This window comes from Aotus nancymaae, unplaced genomic scaffold (genome assembly GCF_030222135.1).
Source record: "Aotus nancymaae isolate 86718 unplaced genomic scaffold, 86718_ANA_hifiasm-v0.15.2.pri h1tg000058l, whole genome shotgun sequence".
Taxonomy (NCBI): domain Eukaryota; kingdom Metazoa; phylum Chordata; class Mammalia; order Primates; family Aotidae; genus Aotus; species Aotus nancymaae.
Window position 1 is genome coordinate 54,709,305 of NW_026988472.1, and position 26,045 is coordinate 54,735,349.

At 48.6% G+C, this 26,045-nt stretch overlaps 1 protein-coding gene and 1 pseudogene across 1 annotated transcript in view; one reads left to right on the top strand and one right to left on the bottom strand.

Annotated features, from left to right (window-relative positions):
- Positions 1–7,285: 7,285 nt before the first annotated feature.
- Positions 7,286–7,802, bottom strand: LOC105721614 (ubiquitin-ribosomal protein eS31 fusion protein-like; annotated as a pseudogene).
- Positions 7,803–12,256: 4,454 nt separating this feature from the next.
- Positions 12,257–26,045, top strand: part of PRKX (protein kinase cAMP-dependent X-linked catalytic subunit) — a 101,511-nt gene continuing 87,722 nt past the window's right edge. Inside the window, exon 1 of the mRNA XM_012458800.2 lies at positions 12,257–12,422. Coding sequence (XP_012314223.1) covers positions 12,257–12,422 — 166 coding nt within the window. The remainder of the gene's footprint in view (positions 12,423–26,045) is intronic.

Sequence of the window (26,045 nt, forward strand, 5' to 3'; positions counted from 1 at the left end):
TCAGCCGACTTCGGTTCTAGACAGCTGTAGACAGCAGGTTAAATTCCTGTCTAGACTTGGCTTTGTTCCGTATCTGTCAGGGCCTTCATATCACTGAGCGTCCCCACTCCATGAGGGTCTCTTGCCGTTCGTGTGTAGCATCAGGCTTGTCTGTGAAACTCGCATCCTATTTCTTCTCACCTGGGATGAACTCATTCGGCAAAAGCCCAGACAAATGACAGTGACGCTCCATTTGTATAAAGTGCTCCAGTCGATGATGTAAAAGCTTTCTTCTGTGACTGTTAGCACCAGAGAAATGCAAGCCGAGGCCTTCCTGGCCTGTGTCACCTCCTTACCCGACGTTCAGGGTACTTCTGGGTTATCCGTGTCTATGTCTCCCAGCATTCCTGCCTTCTGCAGCTGTTTGCATCTCTCCGTTCAAGTACCAGATGGAATGTTTTCCGGCACACTTTGGATACCTATGGTATTTTCTGTCTTTATGCAGGACTATGACCTTATTGGTTAAGACGGTTCTGAATTCTAGTAATACCTCTTGTGCTTTGCAGGCAAATCATTCACTGATATTCCTTTTCTAATGCTCATGTACAGCTGTAACTTTTGGAACTTTCATACGAAACAAAACACAAAACCCACAAACTGTCCCTTTTCCACCGCTATATCTTCTTCCCAAAGATATTCTGCGCTCGGCTGAGCGTAGCAGTATTCTCACCATGGGGACAAGCTCAAAGATGCAATAGGACCTCAGGACTCCACAGATGTCCCACGTGCCACAGTGGCAGTAAGTTTGTCTCCTACTGGTGACCGTGTCAGTGCTTCCAGGAACGTGCTGTTACTTCTTCCAACAGGGTCAACATGGTTGTAATAATGTTACAATATTCATGTGTTTTCAAAACATTTAACTCACTATGCAGCTGTCTCAATAGCATCTGTTTGGAAAGATTTGTTCTTTCTAAGACTTAAAAATGTCATGTGCTTTCTGGATGACTTCTGGACTCAAACATAACGTATTTCTCAATCTCTTTATTTCCAATATAAAACTATCTTCAGGACCAGGAGTGGTGTCTCATGCCTGTAATCCCAGCACTTCGGGAGGCCAGGGTGGGTGGATCACACGAGGTCAGGAGTTTGAGACCAGCCAGGCCAACGTGGTGAAACTCCGTCTCTAGTAAAAATACAAAAATTAGCTGTGTGTGGTGGCGCTCGCCTGTGGTCCCAGCTACTTGGGAGGCTGAGGCAGGAGAATCGCTTGAACCCAGAAGGCAGAGGTTGCAGTGAGCCAAGATGCGTCAACACACTCCAGCCTGGGCGACAGAGGGAGACTCTGTCTCTAGATAAATAAATAAATAAAATAAAACTATCTTCAAAACTCTGACTTTGTCAGGAAAAAGGCTAGTTCCCACCTGATGACAAGTCTTGTTTTCAAAATGTTAGGAGTCTGGGTCTCATATTGATTCTCCCAGGTAAACTTTAACTTCACTCGGCCAAGTTCCCATATTCACTCTGACGGGAGGATGCCACGGAATCAGCCGTGAAGAACCAGCTGCTGAAGTACGGGTTTTGCTCCAACGTCAGGGCGTTTGTTTTTCCATGTCCTTCAGCAGGTTTCAGTCTCCTTCGTATTAGTCTCATCCGATAAGTATTGATGACTAACTGGACAGGAGCTGTGAAACACTGTGATGCACGGATGACACATAGTCCATACCCTCATCGCTCCCCTAGAATCACAGCAATTGAGCAAGTCCTAAGATAACTCTAACCCATCCATTGCTTTATACACACGGGTTTCCAAATCTCTCAATTGGTATCTTTTATGAAATCATCTATCGTGTGTTCTGAAATCTGGTTCATCATTACAAGAAAATTATTCATGCTTGTAGGAGAAGGAGAATCACGTTTAAAATGAAGATTCTAGGAACTCCATCTGCCACTATTTTTATATTTTCTCATCATTTTACATTATCTTTTTATATCTGTAAGATTGGAGTGTATTATAAAATTTGGATTGCTGCCTATATATCTTAAGATGTAACCATAGTTTTCTCACTCTGTTCACTGTCTATGAAGAGTTTGAGGATTTCCTCACATAAACAAACCAGCAGAAATGCATGCCTTCTCCTAGTTTAAGGTGCTGAAGGCATTGCCTTGCCCCACTGCTAAATCTGACTGGCCTTAAAAAACAAACTAACGAACGAACAAACGAACGAACGAACGAGGTTGAATAATGGGTAACTAGGCTGGGCACGGTGGCTCGTACCTGTCATTTGGACACTTTGTGAGGATCACCTGAGTCCAGGAGTTCTAGACCAGCTTGGGCAACATGGCAAGATCTCATCTCTACTAAAAAATTTTTAAAAATTAGCCAGGTGTAGGGCCAGGCGTGGTGGCTCACGCCTGTAATCCCAGCACTTTGTGAGGCCGAGGTGGGGGAATCGTGAGGTCAGGAGTTTGAGACCAACCTGGCCAACATAGTGAAACCCCATCTCTACTAAAAATACAAAAAATTAGCTGGGTGTGCTGACAGGTGCCTGTAATTCCAGCTACTCGGGAGGCTGAGGCAGGAGAATCGCTTGAACCTGGGAGGTGGAGATTGCAGTGAACCGAGATCGCACCACTGCACTCCAGCCCAGGTGACAGTGCGAGATTCCGTCTAAAAAAAAAAAAAAAGCCAGGTGTGGTGGTGCATGCTTGTAGTCCCAGTTACTCAGGAGTCTGAGGTGGAAGGATTGCTTGAGCCTAGGAGTTAAGGCTGCAGTGAGCTATGACTGCGGCGCTGCACTCCAGCCTGGGCAATAGAGTGAGACCCTGTCTCAAAATAAATAAATAAATAAGTAAATAAATAAAAAGGTAATTATAGCCATGAAACTTTTGCTGTATTCTGGAGTTCAGTTATGAAAAATAAATTCCTAGATATAGAATGAGTGAACTAACAAATAATAATTACTTCTAATGCCCTAAGCTTTGTCCTAATTAACATTACAACCAGAAGTGTATACGAATCCTGTCATCAGTATGGAACACTTCATCTTCCTAGTATTTGGTAGATTCAAACAAACAACTGCCACATTTGTTCTTAGTTGCATTTCTTTGACAGTTTCCCTCCCTCCCTTCCTTCCTTCTTTTTCTTTCACGGGTTCTTGCTCTGTCTCCCATACTGGAGTGCAAGTGGTGCAATCAGGTCTCACTGCAGCCTTGACCTCCTGGGCCCAAGTGATCCTCCTACCTCAACCTCCCAAGTAGCTGAGACTACAGGCACACACCACCACACCCAGCTAATTCTTTTCATTTTTATTTTTTGTAAAGATGGATCTCGCTATGTCACCAAGGCCGGTCTCAAACTCCAAGGCTCAGGCGATCCTCCCACTCTGGCCTCATAAAACGTTGAGATTCCAAGTGAGCCGTTACGCCTGGCCCAGTCTGGACTTTCATCTCATGCACTTTGTAAGCTTATTGTAAATGTGCTTTCATTTTGTTTTATGTTTCAACAACTGTCTTGACATTTTTAGGTAGTCAGATCTATTCATCTTCACCCCCCGACTTCCATCTCTATGAAGCTTAGAAAGTTCTTTGGAGCCCACAGGGACTGGGCAACTGGCATCAGTTTTTCCTTTAGTCTCATCGTTTCAAAGTTAATTTACGCTCCTCAATTTCAGCTTAACGCTTCTGGTCTTTATTTCAGTTTCTTTTCTTGTGATGTCTTTGTGCTATTTTTAAGTATGGTGCAAGGTGAGAATCTAAATCAGCTCTTTTTCCAAAATAGAGAGTGGTTGAAACTTCTTTGTTACTTTTAGAGACATAAGGTGACTTGATGTGCTACAATTGTTCTCATGTTACTATGTTGCCCTTTGTGTTAATTGCAAGCCTCAGGGACTAGCGCAAAGCCCATCAGCAGAAAGAGAAGTAAAAGGATCTAATTCAGGCCGGGCTGGTGGCTCAAGCCTATAATCTCAGCGCTTTGAGAGGCTGAGGTGGGAGAATCGCTTGAGTTCTCAAGTTTGAGACCAGCCTGGGAAACACAGCGAGACCCCAACTCTATAAAAAATTACCCAGGCATGGTGGCGTGCACCTGTAATCCGAACCTACTCGGGAGGTTGAGGTGGGAGAGTCACTTGAGCCTAGGAGTTTGAGGCTGCAGTGAGCCATGATCACACCACTGCCCTTTAGCCTGGGTAACAGAACAAGACTCCATATCTTCAAAATAATAACTAAATAAAAAAAGGGTCTGAGCTAAGTGAATTCCAAATAACAAGGCCAGTGTTGTATACTGTAGAATGTAGGAGACTCGGTTAAGAGTTTTCACACACTTCTTTGCTTTCCCACATTGAGATCACGGGGGATGTAACTATTTAAAGGAAACCTCATTAACATAGCACAGAATACAATGATGGGTGCCCACGGTTAACTTACTGTCTTTTCCTTTTGAAATGGAGAAGGGGTCTCACTATGTTGCCCAGGCTGCCCTCAAACTCCCAGCCTCAACTGATCCTCCCATCTCAGTTTCCCAAGTCTCTGGGATTACAGGCAAGTGCCACCACATCCAGCTAATGACAGTTTTCTTTTGTAGAGATGAGGTCTTGGTATGTGTTGCCCAGGCTGGTCTTAAACTCCTAGGCTCAAGAGATCCTCCTGCCTTGGCCTCCCAAAATGCTGGGATTACAGGCGTGAGCCACTGCGGCCACCCCACGAGTCATTCGCTCTCAAGTCATCTTGCTTACTGAGTTACTTCCCTACACATCGTTACTGGTATTCTTTGAGTAAAATGTTACCTGTGACATTCAACTCTGGCAATCCAGTTCAACGACAACACAAACACATGCCATTAGCTTCCCTTTTCAAGAAGGATTTTTCTTTCTGGTGCTTTTGTTTACCACTTTGGACAAATTATTCACCTGCATTCCTTCAATACCATAGTGTACATTTTCCATAAACGTCACCAGCACCCCAGAAGTAAAAACACTCATGTATCTCTTGGATGCAGAGTAAACTCAGGCCACTTTAATTACAGGCTCATCTAGGCATTTCCTAATGAATGGTTACCAGCGAAGACAACGATTGCATCCTCAATGCTTTCTATCGGATTTTCTTTGGAATCATTCAAGAAAAGTCTCCAAATAAACAGGTTTTATGTTTAGAAACATTATTTTTAGAAGTCAGAGCTTGATACATGAATAAAATCGCTTAGATTGCATTCTATGTTTGCAGATTTTTGAAACTTCAGTTTGTAGAAAGAGTGGCTTAGGGTTTTGTTTTATGTTATGAATTTTAACTAAATGATGTTGTGTCCAACTGTATTTGGCCACCCAGGGTTTCACTATGGATGAATTAATCCCTATACAACCATTTAGAATTCAAGACCCTCTAACTTGGAAACAGTATAATACACACATGGAAAATTTCATATTACTCAGAAGAAAGGACAGTTCTATAATTTTTCATTTTTTTCAAAAGTTGTTTTTTGTTTTGTCTTGTTTTCTTTTAGCTTTTAAGTTCAGAGGTACATGTTCAGGTTCGTCACATAAGTACACTTGTGTCATGGGGGCTTTTTGTACGGGTAATTTCACATCCGGGTATGAAGCCCAGGGCCCTTAGTTATCTTTCCCGATCCGCTCCCTCCTCCCACCCTCCACACTCCAAAATGCCCCAGTGTCTGTTGCTCCCCTCTACGTGTCCGCGTGTTCTCATCATTTAGCTTCCATTTATAAATGAGAACATGCAGCATGTGGTTTTCTGTTCCTGTGTCACTTTGCTAACGATAATGGCCTCCAGCTTCATCCATGTCCCTGCAAAGGACATAATCTTTTTTTTTTTTTTTTTTGACAGGGTCTCACTCTGTTGCCCAGAATGGAATGCAGTAGCACAATCACAGCTCATGCAGCCTCGACCTCCCGGGCCCAAGTGATCCTCCCATCTCAGTCTCCCAAGTAGCTGGGACTATAGGTGTGTCCCACCAGGCTTGGCTAATGCTTAAATTTTTTGTAGAGACGCAGTCTCGCCATGTCTGTCAGGCTGGTCTCAAACTCGTGGCCTCAAGCAATCCAAGAGGACATTTCTAAATGAGCCTCAGCCTAAAGATGTTGTCCAGCTTGAAAACACATATGGGTAGGATCAGGGCCCTCCTTCAACAAGTAAAGTTTGAGCTGTTTTTAAAAGGTGTCCCATTGGACATTATTATTTTTGAGACAGAGTTTTGCTCTTGTTGTCTAGGCTGGAGTGCAATGGCGCTATCTCGGCTCACTGCAATGTCCACCTCCTGGGTTCAAGCGATTCTCCTGCCTCAGGCTCCCAAGTAGCTGGGACTACAGGCATGCACTACCACGCCCGGCTAATTTTGTATTTTTAGTGCAGATGGGTTTTCACCATATTGGTCAGGCTGGTCTCGAACTCCTGATCTCAAGTGATTCGCCCGCCTCGGCCTCCCAAAGTGCTGGGATTACAGGCGTGAGCGACCACGCCCAGCCCCATTGGACATTATATCTTTAGAGAATCAGGCCCTGAAAAATGGGAGAGAAGGTGGCTTCTAAAACTGGGAATGATGGTGTTTCAGCTGGGCTAAGACCACAGCAGGTCTCTGATAACTGTGGTTATACATACAATTATAAAATCAATTTCATCATCCTTGATTAGTCACACTGGGCTTGGCCCCATCAGCACAGGCAGAAGTACAGGGGATTGTACTGGAATGTAGCCAACTCCTAGGCTATAGTGAAGCCCAAACATGTGAAGCCAAAACAAACCCATGATGGTACCATCCTGTGACAAGGAACAAAACAAGAAGGAAAGATTGCAAAGCTAACAACAGTGAATCAGTCCTTGTAAGGAACATGCTAGGCACTGGGGATGACTCAATGATGCATGAAAATACTCAAGCTCCAATAAATGGCTCATCTGAGAAAATGAGAACGAACTATGTTGAGCATGAGAAAAGACCGATTCTATTCCTGGAACACAGTTGGCACTCAACCAAGGGCATTACCGTAATTATGATAAGGTCTGAGTACTGAAATTTGAAACCGTATTACTGTAACTAAACATCTATCAGAATTCCCTGCCTGCCTTCTAAGACCAAATCATAGGTGGGTATATCCTCAGGCAATGATAGAGTTTCCGTCCCTGGCTCAATCTAGACAGGAATTGATCACTATATTGCTTGGAGGACCGCTTTCCAGATGCCCTAGGAAGACCTCTTCCAGCTTGGTCAAATAACAAAGTATTGAGGCACTCTGTATTTCTGAAGCATATGTTTTTATTGTTGTTGTTTAGTTCATGTCTTTTATTAACTCATACACAGTTAGTTGTTTTCTGGTTTGTTGAAGCAGTAAGTCAGACAACATTTGCCACAATAATGTCTGTCAAAGTGGCTTGCCATAAACACTCCAGCCCCACAGTCATCAGAACAGCACTAATTTTGCCATTCTGATCCACCTTATAATATTTCAGGACAACCAGCTTCACCTTCTTTCTCTTGTGCTTATTCTCCTTGGGAGTGGTGTAAGACTTCTTCCTTTTCTTAGCACCACCATGAAGTCTCAACACAAGATGAAGAGTGGACTCCTTCTGAATGTTGCAGTCAGACAAAGTACATCCATCTTCCAGCTGCTTGCCAGCAAAGATCAGTCTTTGCTGATCAGGAGGAATTCCTTCCTTATCTTGGATCTTGGCCTTTACATTTTCTGTTATATCCAAGGGTTCAACCTTCAGGGTGATGGTCTTCTTTGTTAGGGTTTCCACGAAAATCTGCATTTTGGTGGCAGCTCCACCACAGACGGCAGATCAAAAAGGAAGCCGAAGCATATGTTTAGGTTGATAAGTTGCAACATAAATATATACATATACACACACACACATATACACACATATACACATGTAATATGTATGTTTAACTCAGAATACATATATATGTATGTGTGTATATATGTCTGTGAAGGTGGCTAAACACTTCATATATATATACACACTAGAATATATATTCTATAAAATATACTAGAATATATATTTACATGTTTTTAATACATATACATAAATTGTAAAGTTTGTGATAGTAACTGCCTACTTTCTTATTTTTTATCTCAGTATATATATTTCTCAAAGAACTAAGAATAGAACTATCATTCAATCCAGTAATGCCACTACTGGTTATCTACCCAAAGGGAAAGAAATCATCAGAGAAAGACAGCTGCACTTGTATTTATTTATTTATTTTTTGAGATGCAGTCTCGCTCTGTTGCCCAGGCTGGAGGACAATGGTGTGATCTCAGCTCATTGCAATGTCTGCTTCCCGGGTTCAAGCGATTCTCCGGCCTCAGCCTCCCAAGTAGCTGGGAGTACAGGCGTGTGCCGCCACGCCCAGCTAATTTTGTATTTTTAGTAGATATGGGGTTTCACCATGTTGGTCAGGCTGGTCTTGAACTCCTGACCTCAGGTGATTCGCCTGCCTTGGCCTCCCAACGTTCTGGTATTACAGGCATGAGCCACTATGCCTCACCACCTTATGTCAATCGCAGTGCTATTCACAATAGCAAAGATATAGAACTAACCTGAGTGTCCATCAATGGATGACTAGATAAAGAAAATGGTTTTTTTGTTTGTTTTGTTTTTTTCTTGAGACAGAGTCTTGCTCTTGTTGCCCAGGCTGGAGTGCAGTGGCATGATCTCAGCTCACTGCAACTTCCGCCTCCTGGGTTCAAGCAATTCTCCTGCCTCAGCCTCCCTAGTAGCTGGGATTACAGGCACCCGCCACCATGCCCAGCTAATTTTTGTATTTTTAGTAGAGACGGGGTTTCACCATGTCGGCCAGGCTGGTCTTGAACTCCTAACCTCAGGTGAACCACCCTCCTTGGCCTCCCAAAGTGCTGGGATCACAGGCGTGAAACACCACACCTGGACAAGAATATGTTTTTTTTTTTTTTTTTTTTGAGACGGAGTTTCGCTCTTGTTACCCAGGCTGGAGTGCAATGGCGCGATCTCGGCTCACCGCAACCTCCTGGGTTCAGGCAATTCTCCTGCCTCAGCCTCCTGAGTAGCTGGGATTACAAGCACGCGCCACCACGCCCAGCTAATTTTTTGTATTTTTAGTAGAGACAGGGTTTCTACTATGTTGACCAGGATGGTCTCGATCTCTTGACCTCGTGATCCACCCGCCTCAGCCTCCCAAAGTGCTGGGATTACAGGCGTGAGCCACCGCGCCCGGCCAAGAATATGTTTTATAGACACACACACACACACACACACACACACACACACACACCCCATGGAATACTATGCAGCCGTAAAAGAGAATGAAATATATCTTTTGCAGCAACATGGATGGAAGTGGAGGCCATTATCTTAAGCAAAATTACTGAGAAACAAAATCTACACTTGTACCTTCTTAATATATAAAAATGAAAACGTAAAAAACAAAAATAGAACAAAAAAGGTTTTATCTCAACATATATAGAAATATATATATATTATACATAATTTATGCAAAATACATACACATACATATACACAAATATATAACCTATATATTTAACTCAGTATATGTTATATGTAACTGATATTATATATACATTATATATACACACATACATACACAAACACACACATACAGTATACATGCTTAAAGAGTGCCAGCTCCCTTCACAGATGGTCTCATTGTGTTGCCCAGGCTGGAGGGCAGTGGCGCAGTCATAGCTCACGGCAGCCTTGACCTCCTGGGCTCAGGGCATCCTCATGCCTTCGTCTCTGAATGTGCTGGGATTATAGGTGAGCACCACCACAACTGACTAGTTAAAAAAATTTTTTTGGTAGAGATCGGGGGGGCTTCCAATGTTGCCCAGACTGATCTCAAACCCCTGGGCCTCCGAACGTGCTGAGATCACAGGTGTGAGCCACTGCGCTCGGCCAGATGTTACAATTTTGATTCCTCTCATATTTAACAACACCTGCACCTATCATTGTATTGAATTTATAGCTCACTGGGTTGGGGACTCATTCCTCCAGAATGGTAGAGGTCAGCATTTCCTGACTCCACCGAAAAATAATGCTGCCTCATTAAGGCAGTAATGACCCTTCCATGCCTAACTCACAGGGATATTCCATTTTTGTCTCTCAAGTAATAGGCCGTGGTTTCTCAAGGATTTTTATGATCCTTCCAGATGAAAGCTGCTTTGTGAAGCAAGGTGTGCAACGTGCAGGGCACATTTGTAAGAAGAGGTAGCTATGTGGTCAAGGTCAGGGTGGGATCGGTGGAATCAGACCAACCAGCAGCCCCAGCAGAGTTTAACGCTGCAATTCTGTGCCACACTTTTTCCTGGGTGCAATTTGCAGGCAAAGACATGTGCTTAATTGGGCGTGAAACCCGGGCCTTGATTAAAAGGACTTTATGAGCCTGCAGCCTTGCGTTTCCAAGGTGAGGCCCTCGTGGAGAGGGCGCGCGTTCCGCGGGGAAACACGAACTTGTCCTGAGTGCAAGTTCCTGGCTGGCCCTGAACCCCTGGGCCAGGCAGGGCTTGGCAGGGCTGTGTCGTGTCCTAACCAGGCTCAGGGGATGGCGGGGGCCTGCTGGTGTCGCACGTACTTTGCATTCCAGCTCAGGATTTTGCAGAGCATGGAGAGCGGGTGTCACCCCGGCGGAGAAATGCCACCCACAAAATGCAGGTGCGGGCTGAGGCAAGGCTGGCAGCCAGGGGCCAGAAATCCAAACCCTGAGCCACGTTCAGACTTCCTGAAGCCCCCTCCCTGTTAGCCGCGCAAAATGGCTCGGCCAGGTCCCCTTAAAAACGTGTCCATTCTGACTTAGAGGCCTCTTTGCCTCTTGGAAAGCCCCCGTGACCAGAGGACTGAGGGACTGGAGATCCCCTCCAGTCGTAGAATCGCTGAGATTTCTCAAAATAAGGGGGTTTGCAGTTCGACCCCTTGCTGCTCAAAGTGTGTTCTGCGAACCGGCAGCAGCCCGGGCCGCCCTGGTCGCGGGTCAGGAGCGCAGCGTCCAGGCCGTGCCAGGCCCGCACGCTGAAGCACTGTCTGTATTTCCCTAGGGAAAGGGGTGCCCAAATGTCTAGTTATATTTTCATTTCAAATCCACACGCATAGGGTTTTTAAATATAAGTATGTCCAAGTATTGCCTGAGCCACACTTAAGCCAGAAAAAAAAAATCTTTGCGTCTCTAAAATTGAAATGCGTCTGCACAATTCTTTAACGAGTTGTCGCCCGGGTGTTTAAACCAGTGGCCAATCAAGTTTCACGTGCTACATTTGGTCGGGCGATCTCTCAAATCTGCCTTTCCCTAGTTCTTTAAAGAAATGTTTATTTGGAAAGAATTCTAGATCCACAGGAAGCTGCAAAGAAACGCACCGGGTCACACCCACCCTTCCCCGCCCCTTCCAAGTAGAAATCTGGAATCACTAGAGTCCTACAGCAAAACCAGGACGCTGACCTCGTCCCCCAGACCCCGCATCCCCTCTTGGAGATCCGCGCGCAGCGCGCCTCATGAGGAGCCAGGCGAATCAGAGCTCCTCTCCTCACCAAACGTCAATTTCAGTTTTTATTTCTGAACTTCACTTTTGCTGAGCCACGCACTCCCTGTTCCCGGGCCCTCCCGGTCCCCCAGCCCTCTCGCCTCCCCATCTTAAGGGCTTGGGCGCAGCGACCCGGGTTGCCCGCCTGCGCGTCTCCAGGGAGAGGTCGGCCTGGGTGCCACCCCAGGGGCGCCCCGGGAGCGAAGGAGCCAGCGCAGCGCCTACCCTCGGTGGCCAGAGCCACCCGCAAGTCCGGGTCTCCGGCTCCTGGGCGGGGTCGCGGCGGAGGCGGAGCGCGCGCGAAGGCGACGCCCCCAGCCCCGCGGCCGGGTGGGGGCGGGGAGAGGCTCGGTCACGCCCAGGCGGCTTCCGCCCGCCCCATCAGCGCCCACGCGGCAGCTGAGGAGAAGGCGGCGGCGGACGCGACTTCGGGAATGCGCAGGGCCCCCGCCTCGCCCCCACAGCCCGGGCCGCGGCCCCCGCCTTCCCCGCCGCCGCCCGGCGCTCCGTGCCCGCCCCCCGAGGCCGGCGGCTGCTCCCACCCGGGGCTGCTGATGTTTGTGCCGTGAGCACCGCCCAGCCATTGTCCCTGCCACTCCGTCAGCCGCGCCGGGCCGCGCACTGGGAGGCAAGGGCGCGCATGGGTAGCCTCAGTTGATGCCGCCGCCGCCGCGCCGCCCTCCGAGGCTGCCTCGCGGGAATCCCGGCTCCCTGAGCGCTCCGGCCCTGCCCGGCGCCCCGGACCTGAGTGCGTCCCCATGGAGGCGCCCGGGTTGGCCCAGGCGGCCGCGGCGGACAGCAACCCCCGAGAGGTGGCGGGGGGGACCCCCGACGGGGCGCCCGCACTCTGCCCCAGCCCCGAGGCGCGGTCGCCAGAGTCGCCCGCCTACCGGCTGCAGGACTTCGACACGCTGGCCACCGTGGGTGAGTGAGTGTGCGCGGGGACTTGGCCCGCAGGGGCGCGCGGCGCGACCGGGACGCTGTCGTAGGACAAAGGGCACCGGGTGCCGGCCTCATGGGGAGGGCCCGGCCCCGCCGCTCCGGCTCGGGGTCCCAGTTCGGGGCTGCCCCTGCGCCCTGGGTCTCCCCGGGGGGTGCTCGGAGAAGTGGAGCGCACCCCCAAGCCCAGACAGTTCCCCCGACCGGCCGGTGCCTTCCCTGGAACGCCGACGGCTCCTCTCGGAGACCACCCTCCACCCCCAGCACACACAGCACCCCGGGGCCTGGGCCGCCCGACGTCACAAAACTTCCTGCGGGTCACCGCGCCTGGGGGACCTCGTGCGCTCTCCCAGGCAGCGGGCCCAGGGACACAGGCGGGGTCTGAAGGCCCCAGCGGGCCTCCCCCAGGCCAGCCTCCCCGTGTGCCCAGCTGCAGGGTCCTCGGCGGGGAATGTACACATTTCTCCAGGGGCTGCAGGAGCAGCTGGGCTCCGGGGACAGGTGTCCCGTGGCTCTGTGGGGACTTGGACGGTGGCGTTGGGGACGGATCCTAACATTTCCTGACACTACCTGTGCTTTTGGTCTCGTGCGTCTGAAGTGGGTAATTCTTGGACGCTTTCTCCGTTTCCTTTGTCCTCTGCCTTTGAACTTAACCCCGAATGGGCAGCTTGACATGGAGGTTTCGAGTTCTCTGTGCGCTTGGATCCGGACACGCGCTGGTTTATGGGGCAGCCCTGAGTGGGTCAGAATGTCCCAACCGAACGTGGGCGCTGGATTTAAACAGTTGGCACCGGTCCGCCTGTGCCTTCTTGGGGGGTGTGTTGCTGGGGCAGGAGGTCTCAGGCCCCCGACTCCTGTTTGTCCTCCCATTTGGAAAGGAGGAAGCTGGGCTGGGAAGCCTAAGGACTCGAGGTCATAGCTTCTGGCTTAGGAAGACCAGCGGGCATAGCTCAGGTGCCTTCAGAACCACTGAGGAAGAGGAGACTTCGCTTCCTTCAGTGACCTCTTTGCCACCTAGGCCTTGAGGAAGGTAGGGCCCACAAGGAAAGCCCGAGTTTGGAAGGACAGAGTGGGAGGGCGCCCTCTCTCTTTCACCTCTCCCTCCCTCTCCGTCTCTTTTTCTCTCTCTCTTTCTCTGTTTCTCTGTCTCTCTCTCCCTCTTTCTGTCTCTCTGTTCGTGTCTCTCTACATTTCTCCTCCTCTGTCTCTCAGTGTCTCTCTCCCTGTCCCCTTCCTGTCCTGGTTTCTCTGTCTCTGTTTCTGTCTCCCTCCCTCCTCTCTCTCTGCCTTGCCCCTTCTCTTGGTCCTCCTGAAAGCTGCCCTGGGCTAATCTGAGAGCAGGGTGTGCTTTGCGGGGAAAGAAGGGCGGGGCAGGAACCCTGACTAGTGCAGCTGCCACAGTAGGTGGAAATACAACTCAACTATGGAAAATTGATGAGGTCCAGCTGTTCCTTGGCACTCAGCACCAGCGTTCGTCATTCTTTGGGGGTGCCCACTTGGGTCCCTTGGGAAAGGTGGAGCGCCCCAGCTCCCCAGGCTGGAGGCCGGGTTAGAGAGCAGGATGTGGGCAGCAAGGCGGCAGAGGTGAGGGGTTCTAGTGCCACAGGGGACCACTCAGTTTGACGTCAAGTCAGCTTGGGGTGCCCAGCAGGTAACCTCATCCTTAAAAATAGAGTGTCACTGCCTCTGGGGACCAAGCTGGCTAAGCGAGGAAGTCAGCTTTTTTTTTTTTTTTTTCAGTCCAGTCAGTGCTCTCTTAATAAGGATGATGCTCCTTTCTCAAGGATAACTTCCTGTGGGCTCCAAGGGTGTGACAGGAGAGCTAGATATTCCACACTCATTGTACCACAGGGGACCGGGACCCAGGTGTGTGTGTGTGTGTGTGTGTGCGTGCATGTCTGGAACACTCTCATGACAACTTCACAGCTTTGGTGACATTATCTACAGCCTTTTATCCGAGCCCCTTTATTGTTGGTTAAAGAACAATCTGAGAGTGATTCACCTAAAAAAATTAGAATAAATTAAAAAAAATCCTAAGCCTTTTAGAGCCTTTGCGATTGTGTCTCTGAGCCACAATCTACAGCAGCTTTGGAGCGTTTTATAAGGCATGATGGGGAAGAGTGAGGGGCAAGAGCTGCAGTCTCAGTCTGGAGTTGGAACCAGTCTGGGTGGACGTGACTTCTCTTCATCCTGAGCTGTCACTGCAGGAACATAAGTTTGCTTTTAAGTGCTCTTTCTCCTCATTCCTAATTCTCTCAGGCCCCAAACAAGTACCTCCCAGGAGTACTGAACTTTTTGAGGACTGGGCAGAGGGGATCTCTATGCAGACTGCCAGTTGAGCAATCCTATTTTCTAAGCCAGTCACAAGCTGGGCATGGTGGCTCATGCCTGTAGTCCTAGCAGTTTGGGAGGCCAAGGCAGGTGGATCACTTTCGCTCAGGAGTTCCAGACCAGCCTGACAAACATGGCCAAACCCTGTCTCCACTGAAAAAATACAAAAATTAGCCAGACGTGGTGGTGGGCGCCTGTAATCCCAGCCACTTGGGAGGCTGAAGCAGGGCCAGGAGGTGGAGGTTGCAGCGAGCCGAGATCGCACCACTGCACTCCAGCCTTGGGTGTTGGAGGGAAAACAAAAGGATTGACCAGTTTTTCTGAAGTTCGGGTAGCTAGGAAGAAAGTGCAGTTTGCAGTTGTGAAAAATCTGGTAATGGGATTTTTTTTTTCTTTTTTGTGCATGAAGGGATTCTGGAGTATGTCTGGTCTAAAGGCTGATTTAATAGTTTTAGGAACTTTGCATCAGAACAGCCATACTACTCCTTAGAGGAAAAAATGGTTTCTAATCTGGTTATTCAAATTTCTTGTTCACATAACCAAGCCATGCTTGTTCCTATGAGAGAGAACAATTGTGCTTTAAAAAAAGAAAATTGAGGGCCAGGTACAGTGGCGCGTGCCTGTAGTCCCAGCTATTCGGGAGATCGCGGTGGGAGGATGGCTTGAGGCCAGGAGTTCCAGACCAGCCTGGGCAACATAGCAAGACCTGCATCTCTTAAAAAAGAATAGTAATAATAGTTAGCTGGTCTTGGTGGTGTGTACCTCCTGTAATCTTCGTTACCTGGGAATCTGAGGCAAGAGGCTCACTTGAGCCCTGGAGGTCAAGGCTGCAGCCAACCATAATCACACCACTGTCCTCCAGCCTGGGCGATAGAGTGAAATCCTCTCTCTAAAAAATAAAATTAAAAAAATTATATTTCGGAAATGAGAAACTTACACTACGTAGAGAGAAGAGGATGACTCTCTGTGCAGCCGTCAACCAGCCTTATTTTGTCAGTCTTCCTACTTACGATGACCACTTGAGAATTACTTTCTCTATATATCAGATAAAAAATACTTAGGTTTTGTTCCAAAAATGTCCTTATTGAATCATTTGGCATCTACGAGCCAGTGCTCGCTTCTCCTGGGCACCCTGGTGTTAGCCTGCCAGGAGGGAGGTAATTCAGGTGACGGTGGCCAGTCCTTGGATCCACATTTCATTTTCCTTTTCTCAACCTACTTCTGCACTGACTCATCTAAAAAAAAGAGAAATACTAACAGCCTGTCCTACACGGTTTCTGTGAGTAAGATTCCAAAGTTCCCAGATCCCTATTAAAAGTATATGTATTTTGAAATACAGACTCACAGCAGATTTCAGAACAGGACCTGGAGTCTCATGCACTTCAGCCAGCTTCCCCATGGTGACTTCTTCATATCTGTGGGACAATGTCAGAACCATGTCATTGGCATTGGTATGTCCCTATTAAAGAGAACACACACCTCATTCAGCTTTTTTTTTTTTTTTTGAGACAGGGTCTCACTCTGTTGCCCAGTCTGGAGTGCAGTGGCACGATCTTGGTCCACTCCAGCCTTGAACTCCTGCTGGAACTCCTGGGCTCAGGCGATCTTCCCACCTCAGCCTCCCAAGTTGCTGGGACTATAGGCATGCATCACCATGCCTGGCTAATTTGTGTATATTTCTTAGTGGCAGAGTCTTGTTATGTTGACCAGGTCTTACACTCCTGGTACCCCAAGCGATCCTCCTGCCTCAGCCTCCCAAAGTGCTGGGATTGTATACAGGCATGAGCCATCGCACTGGCTGCTGTTTGCGAGTGTGTGTATGTGTAGAGTTCTGTGCAGTTTCACCCAGTGTGTGGATTTGGGCAGCAAGCACTCTGTAAACCATGGTGCAGAATGAATTCCCCCACCACAGACCACGCCATCTTGCTCGATATGTTTTTTTTTTTTTTTTTTTCCTGAGATAGAGTTTCGCTCTTGTTGCGCAGGCTGAAGTACAATGGCGAGATCTCGGCTCACCGCAACCTCTGCCTCCCGGGTTTAAGCATTTCTCCTGCCTCAGCCTCCTGAGTAGCTGGGATTACAGGCGTGTGCCACCACGCCCGGCTAATTTTGTATTTTTAGTGGAGACGGAGTTTCTCCATGTTGGTCAGGCTGGTCTCAAACTCCCGACCTCAGGCGATTCGCCCGTCTTGGCCTTCTAAAGTGCTGGGATTACAGGTGTGAACCACTGTGCCTGTCTAGACGCTTTTTTTTAAAAAAACTTTCACACCTATACAATCTGAAAATATTTTACTTTCTTAAGAGCCAGGAGATCTTAATAATTAATGATACATGGTTCTCAGATCTAAAGTGCTTATACTGGTAGGTTTCTGCTGTCCTTGGTTCTCGTGATTTGGCCAGAATTTCCTTTCTCTTCTCGTCGCTGGGCTCTTATTAATGCCCCAAGTCAGTCCATTCAGGTTGTTGTAGCAAAACCCCACCGACTGGGTGGCTTACAAACCACAGACATTTATTGCTCACAGTTCTCGGAGGCTGGAGGTCCAAGAAGAAGGCGTGGAAGAGTCGGTGTCTGGTGGGGACCTGCTTCCTGATTCACAGATGGCGCTTCTCACTGTGTCCTCACATGGTGGAAGGGGCGAGGGAGCTCTCTGGGGTCCCTTTATGAGGGCACTGATCCCATCCATGAGGCTCCACGCTCACGACCTCATCACCTCCCTAGGGCCTCAGCCCCTGACACCATCACCTTATAGGTGAGGATTTTAACACAGGAATTTTGGAGAGGCACAGACATTGAGTCCACGGCATCCACCCCATCACACCAGCATGCTGCTGGAACGAGTGGCATCTGAACTGCTGAGATTTTACTGCGTACGTAAATCAGCAGCCTTGTGGGCAGTGTTGACAGAGCAATTAGGACTGCTGTTGGTGGCCTAACAATACACAGAAAGTGGAGCTCAGCCCTTTAATCTTATTTATCTGGCGTGGGCGCCCTGTGTGAAACTGGCTCATGCATGAGTGAATGACAAGTTTCCACTTCAGTGCATCGCACGAATGTCAAGAGATGAGATCAAATATCACGCGTCAGAGAACATTTCCAAGTATAGAAGTCCTGTCGGTTTCTCCTCTTTATCGCTTATCTCATTTTATTTTTAAAAATTTAATTAAATTATAAGTTCTGGGATACATGTACAGGACTTATTTTATTTTTTAAATAAAAGAGATGGGATCTCGCTGTGTTACTCAGGCTGGTCTTGAACTCTTGGGCTCAAGCATTCCGCCTGCCTCCCGTGCTTGAACATGAATGCCAAGAGTATGGGGACCTCTGTGTGTTGGGGTCACTTTCATCTCCCACATCCACAGCACAGACCTGGCACTTAGTGTGTGCCCGAGACCATCCACTGCGTGAATGCAGAGAGCAGCCCTCCTCATGTGCCTGGGGTTTCCTGAGGTGAGGAACCTTCAGTGCTAGCCAGGAAAGTCCCAGGCAGAGACAGGGACAAGCTGGTCACTCTGTGTTTGAACAAATGAATGGATGATGGCATTATCAGCAGTTGTTCTTTATGACACTCAGTGATGCCAAGTACTAGCTGAGTACAGTATGTACGTTAGTTTCTCTGTGGGCAGAAGCCCCGCCATGCCAACATTAGTGTTATTTTCTTTGTTCTTTTTTTTTTGGAGACAGGGTCTCACTCTGTCACCCAGTCTGGGGTGCAGTGGTGCAATCACAGCTCACTACAGCCTCGACCTCCCGGGCTCAAGTGATCCTCCCACGTCAGTGTCCCAAAGTGCTGGGATTATAGGCGTGAGCCTCCACACCTGGCCTCCCTTGAATTTTTATTTTTTGAGACAAGGTCTCTGTCACCCAGGCTGAGGTGGGAGGATCGCTTGAACCCAGGACCTCAAGATCCATCTGGACAATATAGCAAGACCCCATCTCTAAAAAAACATTTGTTTAAATTAGCAGGGTGTGGTGGCATGCACCTGTAGTCCCAGCTACTAGGGAGGCTGAGGCAGGAGGATCACTTGAGCCCAGGAGGTGGAGACTACAGTGAGCTATGATGGCTCTACTGTGCTCCAGCCTGGGCCACAGAACAAGACCCTATGTCAAAAATAAAGAAAAGAAAATATTGACCGGGCACAGTGGCTCACGCCTGTCATCCTAGCGCTTTGGGAGGCCGAGGTGGGCGGATCATGAGGTCAGGAGTTCGAGACCAGCCTAGCCAACATGGTGAAACCCCATCTCTACTAGAAATACAAAAATTAGCCGGGTGTAGTGGCACGCACCTGTAGTCTCAGCTACTTGGGAGGCTGAGGCAGGAGAATTGCTTGAACCAGGGAGGTGGAGGTTGTAGTGAGCCGAGATTGCGCCACTGCCCTCCAGCCTGGGCAACAGAGTGAGACTCTGTCTTAATAAAAGAAAAAAGAAAATATCAAGGGAGATGATGGCTCAGTGCTGGCACACTGTAGGGCTGCAAAAAGTGAACCTTCCTATCCTCAGCATCCTTTTCTCCCCGGCAGGAAATCGCATATGTACAGTTGAAAAGAAAAAAGAAAGAGAATGAGATAATCTTTTAAAAAGGTAGTAATGTTGATGGCATTGTGGTTGTTAAAAAAAAACAAAAAAACACATTTGGGGAAATATAGGGAAAGCCCAAAGGCATTCCTTCCAAAAAGCTGAAAGTGCTTTACTTAGAATTATGACCTGTTTCCCTGTTAGAAAAGTCTGTGCTTAGGAACTTCCTGGTAAGCGCCGGGTGAGGAGGTGGAACCAATGTTTCTGTCTGTGTGGCAGGTTCCCTCTGCCTGTTTCTACAGGTGGCCTCCCCGTGGTCCTCTACTGTGGTGGGTCCAGTCCCACAACCAGGTCTCGAGCCACCATCATCATATTTGTGTCCCTCACCCCAAGATTCTTATGTCAAAACGTTAATCCCCACGGTGATGGTGTTAGGAGGCTGGGGTCTTAGGAGGTGAAGAGGTCGTGAAGGTGGAGCCTCATGAATGGGATCAGTGCCCTTAAAAAAGGGGGGCCAGAGAGCTCCCTTGCTGCTTCTGCCATATGAGGACACAGCGAGATGGCACCGTCTATGAATTAGGAAGCTGGTCTGCACCAGACTCTGAGTCTCCCATACCTTCATCTTGGACTTCCAGACTCCAGGACTGACAACAGGGAATGTCTGTTGCTCTAAGCCCCCAGTCTGCTGTGTTTTGTGATGGCAGCACAGATGGATTTCGATGGGGCTCTGTTCACCCCACGCAGCAGGCTCCACGGACAGGCACCTGCGATGCACTGCTCTGTCAGGCCCTCTTTCTGCAGACCAAACAGCTCGGCTTCTCTGTTTTGTTCTCTTCCACTTTTCCATGCCGTATTTTCTTACTTTCTCAGCATTTTTCCTCTTATCTCTGGCCTCTTTTGAAGTCTTGTTTTCCAGGGACCTCTGTTTCTCCCTCCTCTTGAACAAGATGCTACTGGCCCTGGGCTCCTTACCTTGCTTCCCACCTGTCGCTCATCTCCTTGGTGATGGAAAGTGAGGAAGAAGAAAAAATTCTAACATGAAGAGGAACACAGAACACGCAGATCCCGAGAGACGGAGAAAGCTGCCCGCTGGCTGCCGGGTCTCCGGGAGAAGCAGGGAGGACTGCTGAATGCATATCGGGTCTCCTTTGGGTGGATGAACGTATTTTGGAACTAGATTGAGATGACAGTGGCACAGCACTGTGAATGTGCTAAATGCCACTAGATGGTTGATTTTAAAATGATTCATTTTATGTTACAGTGAATTTCACCTTGATGGGAAAGAAAATAGAGGAACCCAGGCTTGGTGGCTAGAGCCTGTAATCCCAGGACTCTTCGAGTAAAGAGTTGGAGGTTGACGCCCTGGTGGCCAGATCTCGCAGAGCTTGGCAGACTTTTCTTTATATTTTTTGAGACAGTCTCACTGTGTCACCCAGGCTGGAGTGCTGTGGCGCGACCTTGGCTCACTGCAACCTCTGCCTCCCAGGTTCAAGTGATTCTCTGGCCTCAGACTCCCGAGTAGCTGGGATTACAGGCGTGCAACACCATGCCTGGCTAATTTTTGTATTTTTAGCAGAGACAGGGTTTCACCATGTTGAGATCATGAGTGGTGGGACTCTTGGTCTGTTTTGGAGGTTGAAGCCGTAGGAGTCCCTTCGAGAACGAATGCAGGGTATAATTGTATTAGTTTGCTCTGACTGTCATAACAATACCGCAGACTGACTGGCTAATTCAATAGAACTGAATTTCCCCCACTGTCCCGGAGGCTGGAGGTCTGAGATCCAGGTGTGGGCGGGGCCGGCTCCTCCTGAGGCCTCGCTCCTGGGCTTGGAGACGCCGTCTTCTCCCTGTGCCTCACAGGGTCGTCCTCTGTGCCTGTCTGTGTCCTCATCTCCTCTTTTTAAATTTTTATTGCTTTTGAGACAGGCTCTCGCCCTGGGCCAGGCCGGAGTGCAGTGGTGCAATCATAGCTCGCTGCACCCTTAGCTTCCTGGGCCCAAGGAACCCTCCCACTTTAGCCTCCTGAGTAGCTGGGAGCACAGGCGTGCACCACCATGCCCAGCTTTTCTCTATATATTTTTCCTAGAGATGGAGTCTCCCTCTGTTGCCTAGGCTGGTCTCAAGTTCCTGGCCTCAAGCGATCCTCCTGCCTCAGCCTCCCAAAGTGCTGCGATTACAGGTGTGAGCCACCACGCCCAGCCTCCTCTTCTTATTAGGATACCAATCCTATTGCGTCAGAGTCCACCCTAAGACCTCATCTTACCTTGATAACTCCTCAAGGAGCCCATTTCCAAACACAGTCACACGCTGCAGTCTGGGGCTAGTGCACCAGTGTGTGATATTTGGGGAACACGGTCAGCTCATAGCCCTCGTGAAAATGGTAATGCCTCCAGGGACACACTGGAAGTCCTCCTAATGCAGTACTGGAGTGTCGCCCCAGTTAGACCTGGCTTCTTAGAAGATCCCCTTTCTTGGTTGGCTTCCGGGATCTCTCTGAGGCTCCTTCACATTGTCTGAGTCTCGCATGGCTACCGGAACGAAGGACCGCAAATACAGTGTCTTCAAACCACATACAATGAAGAGAGACCTGCACTCCCAGGTTCCCTCTGGCACGACTCGACTCGCACAACAGCCAAATAGGGAAACAACCCTCGTGCCCATCAGTGGATGACGGAGTGGAGAAAATGTGGTCTGCACACGATGGAGCGCTATTCAGCCTGTAAAAAGCATAAGGTCCTGTCGTCTGCAACAGTGTCAATGCAACTGGAGGTCATTATGCTCAAGAAATAAGCCAGGCACAGAGAGACAGATACTGCATTATCTCACTCCTTTTTTTTTTTTTGGACAGGGCCTCACTCTGACACCCAGGCTGGAGTGCAGTGACGTGGTCTCACTACAGCATCGACCTCCCGGACTCAAGGGATCCTCTTACCTCAGCCTCTTGAGTGGCTGGGACTGCAGCCGTGCGTCACCACGCCAGGCTATTTGTTTTGAATTTTTTGTAGCGATAGAGTCTCGTTATGTTGGCCAGGCTGGTATCGATTCTCCCGCTTCAGCCTCCCAAAGTGCTGGGGTTACAGGTGTGAGCTACCACGCCCAGCCTGACCTATGTACTTTAGAATCCCAGAAGCAAATCTCGTATCTTCCGGAGGAGCAAGACAGAAACACAGGTGCTAGAGGGAAGAGTGTTTGCACAGAGACCTGAGTGTGTGGATAAATTTGGTAACACCCACGCATGTGTGGGTAAACTTGGCAGGCCCCTTTTTTTTCTCAAGGTTCCCTTGTGGAAGAAGAATGAAACCAATGCAATCTATACTTTTAAGAAGCTTCTCCTTTCTGGAGCGTTTTCAGGCTGCATTTCCCGGGCGGGCATGTTTTCCTGGCATCTCCCATTCTGTGCTGTGTTGGGTGAGACGGGATGATGCACATTTTGCTTCCCCAGTAGGGTCTTCAGTGGAAGTCCAGTTGGCATTTGCATTTGATCTGAGTAGGAGAAAATGTGATAAATAGCCATGAGAGGCCGGGCACCCGGGCTCATGCCTGTAGTCCCAGCACTTTGGGAGGCCGAGGCAGATCGCTTGAGGTCAGGAGTTCAAGACCAGCCTGGCCAACATGGCGAAACCCTGTGTGTACCCCCAAATACAAAAATGAGCTGGGTGTGGTAGTGGGTGCCTGTCATACCAGCTACTCAGAAGGCTGAGGCAGGAGAATCACTTGAACCTGGGAGGTGGAGGCAGGGGAATCACTTGAACCTGGGAGGTGGAGGTTGCAGTGAGCCAAGACTGTGCAACTGTACTCCAGCCTGGGCGCCAGAGTGAGACTCCATCTCAAAAAAAAAACAAACACACACACACACAAAAGATTCATTGGAAGCCACCCAGTAATTCCCCCGTGATGGCAGAGTAGGCACACAGGAGACTCACTCTACCCCGTCTGAACACCTTCGGCGAGGATGAAAATGACTTGCAGAGGAGGCACAGGCTCCAGGATGGAAATTCCTTCCGCCTCCCGTGCTGATGGTTTCTGCCTTCCTGTGGTGTGAGAGACCACGCAGAGCTTCTCAGCGTGGGAGGCTGTTGCCAGTCTGGCGAGTCTCCCTATGGAGGAGTTTCCTGTGGGACACCTCTCGGCAGTTCTTCCAGCCTTTCATGTCTTACTTCAGATGATACGGTGGCCGGGTAAAGGGATTATCATTATTTTGTTTGTTTTTTGTTTTTTAGAGACAAAATCTTGCTCTGTAGCCCAGGCTGGAGTGCAGTGGGTGCAATCGCAGCTTCAAACTCCAGAGCTCAAGTGATCCTCCTGCCTCAGTCTCCCAAGTAGCTGGGACTACAGGCACACACTGCCATGCCCACCTCCTTCTCTGATAAGGTAGAGAGGAGGACATAAAACTGTCCGTTTGACTAGCTTGAGCCTTTCCATCCTTCTTAATCCAGAACTGTCAAGGTTAGACCCTGGTCATTCTTTAATATGTTTGCAAAATAGGGCTGGGCACGGTGGCTCACACTTGTAATCCCAGCACTTTGGAAGGCCAGGGTGAGAGAATCACTTGAGTCCAGAAGTTTGAGACCAGCCTGGGCAACATAAGAAGACCCCACCTCTACAAATAGGAAAAAGAAAATGAGCCAGGCATGGGGGCGCATACCTGTGGTCCCAGCCTTTCGGGAGGCTGAGATGGGAGGATTGCTTGAGCTCGGGAGGTAGAGGCGTTAGTGACCTGTGATTGTGCCACTGCACTCTAGCTTTGTGACAGAGTGAGACCCTGTCTCAATTTTAAAAAAGAAAGAAAGAAAAATAGACCTTCCTTCTGCACAGTGTCTTCCCTGCTGGTCTTCGTGCCCTCCTTCCTGTTTAAAAATCCATTTTCCACCAGGACATAGAAAAAGGAAGTTGTCTCCCACAGTCCTGGTACATTGTGCAAGTCCATAGCTCCCTGCGGCCCATGCTGCCATTTACTCAGCACGCGCGTTGTGTGTGGGCATTACGTGAATTTCGAGGTAGTTATTCTGGATGTTTTATTGGGGAGGCACTCCATCAAAGAGATTTGGAGGGCAACCTGTGGAGGGTTCTTTTAAAATCGTTGACAACTAATTTGGTGGATGTTTTCACGGTAATGAATCATTCCCTTGGGAGTCATTTTGCAGAACAAAAGGGTTGCACGCAGGTGTGGCCAGAGAGACCTTGGCACAGAAGAAAGAAGGGCTTTGTAATGCTTCGGGCACCCGGGATCCCTTTGGACGGGCAGGCAGAGGGGGACCCTGTGCAAGCCTGCCTGCGTGTATTTCGGTATGCATGCTTATGTTGGAGTCTCGGCAATGAGAGGACAAGAGTGGAGGGAACAGAGCTGTTACCAGAAAGGGGTCTGGATCCAGATGCCAACAGAGGGTTCTTGGAGCTCGTGCAAGAAGGAATTCAGGGCAAACCCATAGAGTAAAGTGAAAGCAAGTTTACTGAGAAAGTAGAGGAATAAAAGCATGGCTACTCCATAGGCCGAGCAGCCCTGAGGGCTGCTGGTTGCCCGTTTTTATGGCTATTTCTTGATTATATGGTAAACGAAAGGTGAATTAATCATGCCTCCCCTTTTTAAACCATATAGGGTACCTTCCTGACGTTGCCTTGGCATTTGTGAACTGTCATGAGGCTGGTGGGAGTGTAGCAGTGAGGACCATCTTGGTTTTGGCGGGCTTCTTTACTGCAACCTGTTTCATCAGCAAGGTTTATGACCTGCATCTTGCGCTGACCTCCTGTCTCGTCCTGTGACTTAGAATGCCTAACCTCCTGGGAATGCGGCCCAGCAGGCTTCAGCTTCATTTTACCCAGACCCTCTTCAAGACGGAGTTGCTCTGGTTCAAATGCCACTGACAGAGCTAGCTTACGGTTGGAGACAGCGTCATAGGGAATTATTCTTCAAAGATTGCAAAATGCAGCTTGAATGAGATTCCAAAAATCAAAAGGCTGTTGAGAAAGCAACTTGCCTAGAATTTCCTCTTCATGGGCTGTTGATTCCGTTTACAGTGACACCTTGAGGAAAAATAGACGACACACAGCGGCTCATGCCTGTAATCCCAGTGCTTTGGGAGGCCGAGGAGGGAAAATCATTTGAGGCTAGCAGTTCTAGACTAGCCTGGACAACATAGTGAGACCCTGTCTCTACAAAAAATAAAAAAAAATTAGCTGTGTGTGTGGTGGCAGATACCTGCAGTCCTAGCTATTCAGGAGGCTGAGGTGGGAGGATCATTTGAGCATAGGAGTTGGAGGCTGCAGTGAGCTATGATGGTGCTACTGCACTCCAGCCTTAGCGACAGAGCAAGGTTCTGAAAGAAAAGAAAAAAAGAAAAGGAAATAAAAGGTAAAGAAGAAAGAAAAGAGAAGAAGAAAGAAAAATAATAATTTATAAGGAAAAAGTCTGTGATGACTCATAATATTCCCTGGACTCTGGAATAGAAATAGTTACACATTATTTTGTTTATTAAAGTTTTTCTTTAGTTCATCCTTAAACCATTTAGATTTTCTGAGTATTTCTGAGTATTTTCTGAGAACAGAACCTGAGAACAGATTCTGTCTTGTCAATTTCGTTGATCTTTGGGCTGGGTGTGGTGGCTTAACACCTGTAATCCCAGCACTTTGGGAGTCCAGGAGTTCAAGACTAACCTCGGCAACATGGTGAAACCCTATGTTTAAAAAAACAACAAAAAACCCCCAACAATTAGCTGGGCATGGTGGCGTGTGCCTGTAGTCCCAGCAACTTGTGAGGCTGAGGTGGG